General features: G+C 40.0%; 1 protein-coding gene across 1 annotated transcript; it reads left to right on the forward strand.

Moving 5' to 3' along the window:
- The first annotated feature begins 7547 nt into the window (after positions 1-7547).
- On the forward strand, positions 7548-8655 carry LOC147615295 (Cytochrome c oxidase, subunit Vib family protein). Its single transcript, XM_086778910.1, has 3 exons — positions 7548-7710; positions 8074-8211; positions 8311-8655. The coding sequence occupies exons 1-3, from the start codon at positions 7645-7647 to the stop codon at positions 8425-8427; spliced, it is 321 nt and encodes a 106-aa protein (XP_086635036.1). The 5' UTR covers positions 7548-7644; the 3' UTR covers positions 8428-8655.
- Positions 8656-12224: the final 3569 nt, after the last annotated feature.

A 12224-nucleotide genomic window follows, 5' to 3' on the forward strand; every position in this document is an offset into this window, starting at 1 on the left:
TAGTAGGTGATGTAAGTAAAGCTAACTTTTGCCATGTGGAAGGTAACTGAGGCAGTTGAGGTACTTACATCTATTGCATTAAATAGGGGTGCCTACACATACTCAAAATATCATGGTTTCCCAATCATATACAGTCTGCACATGAAAGATCCTTGCCTCCTCCGCGCAACGAATTGGGGGGTGCTAGCAGCGGAAGTAGCACTTCTTGCGCGAGACAGAGCCTCTCACTCGGGGCCTCGTCCACGAATATCTGGACAAGAGACTAATCCCTCGGTTCTTCAAACCTAGAAAAACTTCCCTCGCCCAAAAAGCACGGGCGATTCCTCCAGGGTATTTTTATTCTAACGTAGTCAAGGTCATCACTAACCAAACTGATCCGACCGAACCCGTATGTCACATGGTCAGATCAAGGAAAAGACTTGCACTTGGATCATAGAGACCAACGCTTTTTTCCTCATCGAGAGGCACAACCGTTGATTCTTTTCCATAGAACAAGGACTGTCCGGGATTTACTTCATCTATTGTACCATAACAGAATTGAGTCTCATTTTAGGGATCCATCAGTCCAGCCTAACCCCATCCAGTCCCATGGGTTAGCCAACTGCCCAACCACTATAGTGATAGAATCCGTTTAGGAATTTGGTTATGTTTTGTCCTGGGTAGTCACACCACTTAGACACCCACCAATATGAAATTACCTGTTTCACAGATTCAGCTAACTTTAAAACAATCTTTTAATGAAATCATAGTATCACTGATCATAATCCTCCAAAATATCCGGTTGAATTCTAGTTTCCAATCATTCCTTCATCAGTGTACCTATGGCATCATTGGCAATGAGAACGCTCACCACCTGTCCACTCATCAGGGGCCTTTTCAATAGTTCCTAGCTCATAGTACCCGAAAATATATTCACTTATAAAAATACAGATGGACTCTCCGTTGAAGATCAGCAAGATCGACCAACAAATCCATATAAAAGAGCCATGGACTCATCCGTTGAGGACCAGCAAGGTCAATCAACCAGATCCATACCCGAATTCAAAAGACAACTCTTACTCCTTGTTCCAATATCTTCCTCGACGCACGCGTGGGTATCTTCGGCTACCCAGAGCCCGAGCACCGTATGGTCAACACCCTCTAGGATCCTTTTCGCAGGTCACCTAGCGCTTCACTCATAGGCCACTTCCTTGGTCAACCTCGGCCGACCGTGCTACGCGAGACGTCCTCCGTTGACTCTCCATCAACTATTGCAACTTTATCACTTAGGTCTCCATGACCTCATTCACAAGACGGTCAAAATGCTTCCCCAGCATTCTTGACATAAAATAGTCATTTAAAAACAGGTCATAAATACAGTTTCTATAATAACGAACTCTCGTCTTTACACATTGTTTCACATCAATCCATATTACTTAATCCAAGTCCAATCATATGTATTCCCATCGTCCTTCATCCATTCTCATCCAATCACATCATTCTCATCCAATCATCCAATCACATCATTCTCATCCAATCACATCATTCTCATCCAATCATCCTTCATCCATTCTCATCTAATCACATCATTTTTCATCTCATCACATCTTTCCACATTTATACTCATCACATCTCATCCACTCGCATCTACCCATATCCACATCTCATCACATCACATTCATTCACATCTCATCCATTCATATCTACCCCAATCCACATCACATCACATCCATTTCACCCCACATCTCATTCATTCACATTTATCCCGATTCACATCCCATCACATCTCATCCATTCACATCACAACTCATTCATTCACATCTATCCCGATTCACATCACATATCATCCATTCACATCTATCCCAATTAACATCATATATCACATCACATCCATTTCACATCACATCTCACCCATTCACACTTATCCCAACTCACATCACATCCATTCGCATTCATCACATTCATTGTATCCCCATTTCATCACTCACATCACATCACATCCATTCACATTCATCACATTCATTGTATCCCCATTCCATCACATACATTCTATCCACATTACATCATGTCCACATCTATCCACATCATATCTCATTCATTCCATCCACTTTACATCACATCCACATCATATCTCATTCATACATATCCCATCTCATTCATCCACATCCATCCACTCATTCACATGCACGACTATCCACATCTATCCATACATTCACATCTATCACTTCACATCCACATATATTCACATCACATCACATTTCATCCACATCTCTTTACATCACATCACATCTCATCCACATCCACATCCACATCCACATCCACATCCACATCCATATCTCTTTACATTACATCACATCTCATCCACATCCACATCACTTTCACATCCACATCCCTTTATATTACATTCTTTCACATACACATCCACATCCATTTACATCACATTCTTTCACATACACATCCACATCTATTTACATCACATTCTTTCACATACACATCCACATCCATTTACATCACATTCTTTCACATACACATCCACATTCATTTACTTCCCATCTCACCCTTTCACATATCCTCTCATCTCATTCTCATCTCATCATTCACATCCACATCCATTTACTTCACATCTCATCCACATTCATTTTTATCACACCACATTCTATCACATCCTATCGCATCCCATTTACATCTTATCACATCTATTCACATCCTATCGCATCCCATTTACATCCTATCATATCTATTCACATCCTATCACATCCCATTTACATCTATTCACATCTTATCACATCCCATTTACATCTTATCGCATCCCATTTACATCCCATTCACATCTTATCGCATCCCATTTACATCTTATCACATCTATTCATATCCTATCACATCCCATTCACATCTTATTGCATTTAGTAGCTTTTCCTACTTCGATACCAATAATGAGACTTTTTCTAAATTTCTACCAATTGTTTGGCTTAGATAAAGGTTCTTTTTCTCGACGACTATTTTCATATTTTCTCAATTTCTCAAATGAATTATATTCAATATTCCTCTTTTGAATAAAAGAATTCATGGGATTTACAAAAATCAATTCTACCCGTATTTCCACTTTTGATAAATATTCATAAATTGAATTATACTAAAAATTTCTCTTTTTTCCATTTAATTTCTTGGATCTCAAATATCATGGAAATTCCTCTTTTTATTTAATTGCTTGAATTCTAAATCTCATGAAAATTCCTCTTTTATTATCAAATAAATTTATCTAAAATTTCTCTTTTCTTTAAAAAATATATCCATTAATTCAATATGCCAAGAATTTCACTTTTACTATTTAAATGATTGAATTCCAAATGTCATGGAAATTTCTCTTTTATCATTTAAATTTATCTAAAATTTCTCTTTGAATTTAAATAAAATATCCATTAATTCCAATATGCTAGGAATTCCACTCTTCCTATTTAAATGATTGAATTCCAAATGTCATGGAAATTCCTCTTTTATCATTTAAATAAAATTACCATAATTTTCTTTTTTCTTAATTATTTAATTATACATAAACCTTAAAAATTAGTTTTCCCTTGACTGTGATGAAATTAATTCTTTTAGCCTAGGATATTTAATCCTAGAATATGGTAGGAAGTTCTCTTTTCACATTATGCATAAGAATGAATTATGTATCAATTTCTTAAAAATTTTACCATAGCTCCGCTGCTATTATTGATAATTTTTTATATTTTTGAAAAGAATAAGACTTAGTAATGTTATTATGATAGTATAACTATCTTTTAAATTTAAATCCAATTTATGGATTTAACTCATAAGATTACCATAATTTACAAGCATATAAGTATAAAAACCATTTTCTTAACCTCTAGCTTCACAAGCCTAGAGTTTGATTTGTGAATTGAGAATTTCTCCATGAGAAGCATCAATTGAATAGAGAATTGGTCATAGGAATGACCATTCTTTGGGGGGGAGAGAGATAAACATAAAAAGCATCCTAATTAAGCCTAAATGTATTTTTTTAATTATTCCATTACAACTCTTAAGAAAAGCTTGATTTGCATTATAAACACTTAATTTAGAAACTTCTCAAGCTTGAGAGGGGTTGAGAAGTGAAAACATTGAGAATAGTAGAGAAAAACCATAAAATTACACTTTACCTCTTATTTTTGCTTGCTTCTCTATCTTAGAAGAAGCCCCCAACCAATCAATTGGTTAGTGTGTTGAAAGGAAAGCTCCAAGGATGGTTGAAGAGAGGGAGAGGCTCCACTCTCTCCAAAAGTAGAGGATTTTTAAGGGATAATAAAAAATATCATTATTTTAATGTAATACTGGCATGGTATAGTTCACAGATTTTTTTACAAAAGATTTATAGGTGAGGGAGGTCTCTAACCAAGTCCAACTAGGTTCTAGAATTTTCCAAGTTCAGTTTGGCTGAATTTGGACAAGATTTTGCCTAGTTTGGCTCCCTTTTGATTTGGTTTGATCCAGGAGAGAGGAGAGATAAAAATATCACAATTTTTTTGAGTTAAAAACTCTACCACATGTGTGAAATAGGCGCCTCCTTGAAGTCTCCCCCCCTCCTTACCAAGGTGTCAAAAATGTATCATTATACCAAAATATCTTATTTTTTTTAGTAATACCTCATAGTTCTAATAAACCTTGTACTTAGTCAACTCTTCATCTTATGTGGGCATTTACTCATTTTTGGGTATTTTCTTTTATTCATTGGATTTATCTTCTCCCCACACTTGGATTGATCCTATTAGCCCATAGGAACCTTAATTGGACTATAATCCACTTTTTTTTGAAAATCTAGACCCTTAGGCTAAGGTCCTTTATACACATTTTCAATTAATTCCAATTGCACACATTGGAATGTTCTTTTTGAATTTCTGTTTCAGGGAAAACCATTTTAGACACTAGGAGGATTTTTATATCCAAAAATATCTCAATTTTGGATTATCTCTCTCTAGACATTTTCTCTCTCCAGGCCAAAACATGGTAAAATAGGATCTTTCTTCTATTTCAGAGAGGGGAATTATTACAAGATCAGAAGGGGAGGTTCTTACACCTGTACACCGTAAAAGCTGGAGGGAGGAATCTTAGAGCACAATACATCAATGTGAGGGAGGCCTCAACTGAGGACACCAACTCTCATTAAGGGCATAAATGTTGGTTTGCGGGTGTATCCTTCACCTCTTTTAGCTTTATCTTCTCTAGGAGTGCAAGGCCAATAGTAAGAGGTTATGCATTTTAGTATCCCTTACTCCCCTACGAAAGCATGGTAGCAATTGCTCATCTGCTAACCTTTCTCTAGGGGAATTATTACAAGATCAGAAGGGGAGGTTCTTACACCTGTACACCGTAAAAGCTGGAGGGAGGAATCTTAGAGCACAATACATCAATGTGAGGGAGGCCTCAACTGAGGACACCAACTCTCATTAAGGGCATAAATGTTGGTTTGCGGGTGTATCCTTCACCTCTTTTAGCTTTATCTTCTCTAGGAGTGCAAGGCCAATAGTAAGAGGTTATGCATTTTAGTATCCCTTACTCCCCTACGAAAGCATGGTAGCAATTGCTCATCTGCTAACCTTTCTCTAGGAGTGCAAGGCCAATAGTAAGAGGTTATGCATTTTAGTATCCCTTACTCCCCTACGAAAGCATGGTAGCAATTGCTCATCTGCTAACCTTTCTCTAGGTTTACACTTGGAGCTTAGGTTCTTCACACGAGAGATGTAGTCTCGCATCGACTCATGATCCTCTTGCTTGATGTCATACAATTGAGCAACAGGACTCCACTTATATCCACTTTGTACAAACAATACAAACACACTCTTAAGTCGTGCGCGAAGGTAATCTTATCTTCTGGCTTAAGCAATTGATACCATTGTTGTGCTTTCCCTTCTAGTGTAAGGGAAAACGTAAATATTTTTGCTTAATCACTGATTGGTCCACACATCTTGCACACCGATTCGAATATCTCCAGATGTTGTATGGCTTCACCATCACTTGAAAACTTTGACATTAACGTTGCCACATGATTGGGCTTGACTAGTGTTACTCTTTGTGGTGCCGGTGTAGTACCTAACTCCCTAGCAACTCCCTTCCTATTTCTTTGGCCATCCTTAATAAATCTATGGGTGTTGCGACTCCCATATAAGAGGGGATTATCTCATTGGCTCCCTTTAGTATAGGGCCTTGTACGCCATCTTATCTATCCCCCCTACCTCGGCCTCTTGTGGCTCGAACATGTCGATTCATATGTACCCTTGGGTCAAGTGGTATTGGGATATTTTCCATGTTTCTATTTATGCCATCGTCCAAGACTGCCCCTCCCAAGCTCTCTCCTTATAAAACAACAAGCCTTTTATGTACTCCTCGATATCTAGGGTTCGTAACATTGCATCTACCTCAACCTTGGTGTAAGTTTTCTCCACATCTCCTTGTTGACAGTTCCTCATTTCTTGAGAGAGGTTGTGTGAGAGCGGCTAGGTCATCCTGAGGTGTTTTCAGAGGACGAAGACTCTCACACACCACACTAGCCACTAGGTGTATGTACCTCAACCACTAGGTTTTGAGATGCCCATATGAGAAAACAAAGTTTACAGGTTGAAGAAGGCATTGTATGGACTGAAACATGTCCCAAGGGCATGGTATCACAGGATCGACCAAATTTTCAAAAAGATTGGGTTTACTAAAAGTGCTTCTGATGCTAACTTGTATGTTCTAAAACGGCATAGCAAGATTGCTTTGGTTGTCGTGTATGTAGATGACGTAAACATCACAGGTGACAATGAAGAAATGATCCAGCAAATAATGGATATGCGGAGCTATGAGTTTGAGATGACAGACTTGGATCTTATGCATTTCTATTTGCGGATTGAGGTTTGGTAGGAGTTAGACAAGAGCTTCATATAATAGCAAAAGTATGCTTAGGAGATTCTCATAGCATTTGGGATGACCGACTGCAAACCTGTGCCTACGCCTATGAAGGTGAACGTGAAGCTTTCTGCAGAAGATTTCTCACCAGTAGTAGACATCAGGAAGTACAAGAAGCTAGTGGGGAGTTGACACCAAGGTCTCAGCTCTTTCACCAAGTAGGCGGACAAATATCCCCTTTATCTTACGTGTCGTCCTAGTCATTGTCTCCTTTCTACAGGGTTATGGGTGGCGCTGGAGCCTCGCCCAAGAAGGTGTCCGTTGTTGATGGCGGGCCAATTAGATTTCTTCTAACGTTGACAATTGCAAACCGTCCGCTTGAAAAAATGTTTTCACATGCAAGGCTGGCCATCCAGGGTAGTTTCTAGCCAAGCCGACCGTCCACCTTGCATGTGAAAGCAAGGTGGACAACCAGCCATTTTTGGCCCACCCAACTTTTATAGGGCGGGGGGGGGGGGGGGGGGGGGGGGGGGAGGCGGACGGTTGTGAGGTCCCCCTCAGTAAGACTTAAGACTTCAACAAATATATGGCAAGAACTTGAAACCATGGGGTGCAAGAGATGAATAATGCCAATGAGAAGGTGTGTCCAGATTCGTACACCATCCTTTAAAAAAAAAAAAGGGAAGTGTGTAAAGAGCCAATGAGAAGGTGTGCTCAGATTCGTAGACCATCCGGACTACTTAACATCATATGAATTCATATTGAGTTTGTGGGATTCCTTCCATGGAGCAACAGCAGCTGGGGGTGGCCTCCGACGTCTTGGCAAGCGGCAGAGCAGCTTGCTACAAGGTGCCTTCTTTGTATCTATGATTTAGATGTAATCAGCGTATAATCTGTATGTTTCCTCTGACGAAATTTGGGTTTGGGCTTAACCTCAAGGGTTTCTGTTACATCTTAAGGGTCTGGAATTAGTCCATTTGACAAAGTTAGGGTTTCATGTCCTACCTTATGTTATGTGGATGAGTTAGGGTTTCACGTCCTAGCTTATATGATAAAATTAGGGTTTCAACTAAATCTTTGTTTCTTCTTGTCGCTTCTCGTTTTTCCTGTTCAGATAAACCAGGGTTGGGTGAAATTAGGGTTTCCACTGTGATAAACTAGGGTCTGGTTTCTGGGATAGATCAGGGTCTAAAACTTTTTAAATGCCCTCAGGCCCGTGATCTGTTCTACACGTGTCTGGAGAAGCAAAAGAACATCACCCCTACAGAAATCGCATCTGTAGGTTTGCTCTACCCCGCGGCATGCAAGAAAGCGCGCGCCGAATTTGAGAATAACTGTCGGCTGACTTGGGTATGATGTCATTTGTAGGTGTTTTTTTCCTGTGGTTTTTTGTTGTATTGGTGTGCACACGAAGGGATGCATCTGAGAATGCTGGGACCAACAACACAGGTGAAGCATTTCGACCGACAATACTGTGCGACGAAACGAGTAAACCGATTGCTGGATAAAGAGAACCCTCGAGGTGGCCCCATAACCCTTCCAGAACCCTCAACTTTTAAGCAGTGAGAGGGCATGCCTCCTTCGATGTAATTCTGGGCAATATGCAGCTGAAGGTCAGCTTTCCTCGTGTCAAGGGGTGTCGTTTCTTGTTAAGATTCTTGGCTTTTGGGTGTCGTTAAATGGGCTTGGGTGCATAAGTACGCAATTTGTCATTGTAAGCAGACGATTTCTGCACTGGTCCTATGCAGAAATTTTGGAATTTGAGATATCTGCTGTGGCAAGAAGTTGAGTTTTCCCCATTCCGGATCTGGTTTTATGATAGAGATGTGTTCAAAGGGCAATTGAAAAGCACATGTTCTTACATGTACATATGCTCTGCAGCATCTACTATCTCTGCATTCACGCCTTCCATTATATAAGTAAAGCTACCTTTCATTGCATAAATGTTTGGCTTGAACAGATTATGGTTAAAAGTGTTGAGATGTACCAGTCATGATGTGTTACGCTTGTGTAATGAAAACTATCGTACATTTGACCTTATATGAGAATAAGTTGAATTCCAGTTCAGGCCATTGATGTATCCCCTTGAGGGGACGCATTTGATCAGTACAGAAGAGGCTGTTTTATGTGTCCTCCCTCCCTCCCTGAGTCCTCCGATGGAACCTGCTTTTCGGGAAAACATATTGCAGTAACTTAAACCTTTGCAATCAGATGCTATCATAGCCCCTTCATCCAAGATTGCAATGCAGACTTTCCTTGTCGTAGAGTGTTATGTACGAGTCATGATGCATTACATTTGTTCCTTGGCAGATTTGGGTGTGCATATTGGGCTTTGGAAGTGGCTTACAAGTTGTCTACGGTCCGCTTGATGATTTAGTTGGCGTTTGGTCTACCCTGACATTCCACAGTCGATCATTGTCAAGTAAGTTCTAGGTAAAGTCTGCATTGTAAAAGAAGTTATCCAAAGTAATAAAGCAAATACTCTTGCTTGCGGGAGGGGGTGCTTGAGTGGGTAGTTGGGACCCAATCGTGTCTTGACTCTGTCTTTGCAGCACCATTTACTTTGTACAAAGATTAAAGTGGATTGCTTAAACTCACTAAAATAAAAGGTATAAAGAAGGCCTTGCTTTGTGTTACATGATCATACTGGTTGTGTGCTACATTGTATCAGATCTTTTGGTTGTAATCCAACTTGGCTACTTAAAGTTAGCATTACGTGGACGTTAAAACTGAGGTCAGGAAAAACTACCTAGCCATCCACCATGTCAGGAGAAGAAGAAAGAAGCTTCAAAGAAGACACCACCATAGAAGAAAGTGTCCAAGAAGTCACCACCAAAGAAACGCTTCCACAAAGCACTAAAGGATTTTCTTCAAGAGCTAATGGAGCAAAATATACGGTTAAAGTTATAACCTCAACAGGCAAAAAAGCAGAAAAGCCTAAAAGGCAAGGTCCCACAGAATTGGGCAACATTGGTTGAGTCTTTAGGTGGATTCGACCACAAGGGTGTATGGGACACCTTTGTGTTTGACCTCAAAACTAGGTTCCACACACCCTAGTTTTTGACCAATCTTGCGGATGCGTTTTATCAACTCTCCCAAAATGGGTCACTTGTGTTGACATGCTCCAATAAAGTCAACACCATGGCACAATAGTTGGGGAAATTTGGGGACGAAATGTTGAAACCGTTTCTCAAGGGATTGGATACTAACGTCAGGTTTCTTGTACGGAATTTTGAGCCTCAATCTTACATATGATCAGGTTGCGACTCTGGTTGAGAATTAGGAGATGATGTTGAACGAAGGCAAAGCCCAAGCCGAGACAAGCCCCAAACGCCAACATCATAGTAGTAGTCATCATCCCAACAGGGTAAGAGAGCACATAACATCAAAGACATTAAGGTTAGTAGTAAGGAGTCTTAGAGCAACTCATATGGTAAGAAAAACAAAGAAGATGCCGAAGCTCCCACCCATTCTTCCTAAGGATCATCCTAGCAGGGTAACAGAGCACATAACATCAAGACAATAAGGACAGTAAGAAGGAATCTTAGAGCAACTCATGTGGTAAGAAAAACAAAGAAGCAAAACCTAAGAAGACGCCCAAGCTCACACCCATTCTTCCTAAGCATCATCGGATTGAGTTGGTCCCAGGGATAGAGCCTCCCTAATAAATTTCCCATTCGCTTCCCCTATTAGGCAACCGCAATCCTAGCGTTTGAAGCATCGAAACAGGAAAGCAGGGGGATATTGCTTCCTACTGCTTGTCCAAGGCATTAGAGGGCGAGCTGAAACAACAATTGTCCTAGTTACTCAGGGTTGGATTAATTCGGCGATCATCCTCACCGTTTGCTACCCCATATTATTTGTCTAGAAGAAAGGTATGGAGCGTCTCAATGGTGCTAAGTATTTTTCCAAGATAGATCTTAAGAGTAGGACCGAGTGTGGCCATTATGACCATTATAAGTTTGTGGTGATGCCATTTGGACTCACCAAGGGACCAACGACATTCAATAAAATGATGTCTTGGGTGTTCATGGAGGTCATTGGAAAGGGTGTATTTATCTTTTTGTATCATATACTTATTTTTTCTCACTCTAGAGCAACATGAATGGGATGTGGAGAAACTTTTGCAACTTTTGTAGGACGATGAGATCTACATCAATGAGAAAAGAGCGCATTTGGACTATTACAAGTTCATTACTTGGGATATGCTATAAGTGCTTTCGATATTTGTCTTGATCTTGAAAAGGTGCAAGCTCTATGATTTTCCAGGATTGCTTAGGAGATCACGTTATGGACAAGTTTTTTGACCTTGCAATACCTCACATATCTGCTCAAAGGGGTGAAGACATGTCCAAAAAGTGTGTGTTAGGAGCAATGCTCTTGAGGCATTTCATGCCTTGAAGGAGTCATCCCATGATTCTTAAGCTAGCATCATGGGATGACTCCTTCGAGGTTATTTACTGATGTGCTAGCATTCTTTCCATCAGACCTGGTTTGCAGCAAGATGGCATATAAGTGGCTTATTTACAATCGAAAGTTGAATGTCACCAAAAAAAACTATTTGTATATGACAAGCAGCTTTTGGGTTGATTACAACACTCAAGCATTGGAAGCCTTTCCTTTATGGAAGGGAATTCATAATAATGACATATCACGAGGCACTGAAATGGTTACAGACCATGCCTATTGTGTCCCATGGAGTGATAGGCAAGCTAAGTGGAGTCAACTTTCCAACAATTTGAAGGCATGATTGAATGTCGTTGGCAAAAATAACCCCGTTGTTGATGTTCTTAGTCGAAAGACCACCATTCAAACCATGCACAAGTCCACTGTGATTGAGATTCAAGGCAAAGATCTGGATTGTATCAAAGCACAATGTGTGGATTCTCGGAATTTGGGACTCCGTATAACTTGGACCTGAGTTCAACAAACCCAGGCCACTTCACAATTCAAGATGGTTGGTTGTTTTACAAAAATTGGCTATGTGTACTAAGGGAGAAAAGACATAAACTTCTTCACCATGCCCATGATTCTCTTGTTGGGTGTCATTGCGTTATCAAAAGTACTTTGGAGAAGTTAGAGCAATAATTCTATCGGCGAAAAATGAGAATAGATGTCTACTAGTATGTCTAGGCATGCCAAATCTACTAGAAAGTGAAGCTTCCACACTCGAAGCAAGCTGGGTTGCTTTAGTCTTTGCCTATTCCCAAGGGGCCTTTTCAACATAGACTTTGTAGGCCTCTTCTAGCAACTATGGGAGAACCAAGAATACATTAGTGTGTCCATTGTTTATTGGACAAATTGATGTACTTGGGATTTATGGATGTAGAGCATAAGCCTTAGGTCATTTATCAAAGGTTAGA

Source organism: Cibotium barometz, chromosome 40 (genome assembly GCF_041138505.1).
Source record: "Cibotium barometz isolate CiBa-2024 chromosome 40, ASM4113850v1, whole genome shotgun sequence".
NCBI classification, from domain to species: Eukaryota; Viridiplantae; Streptophyta; class Polypodiopsida; order Cyatheales; family Cibotiaceae; genus Cibotium; species Cibotium barometz.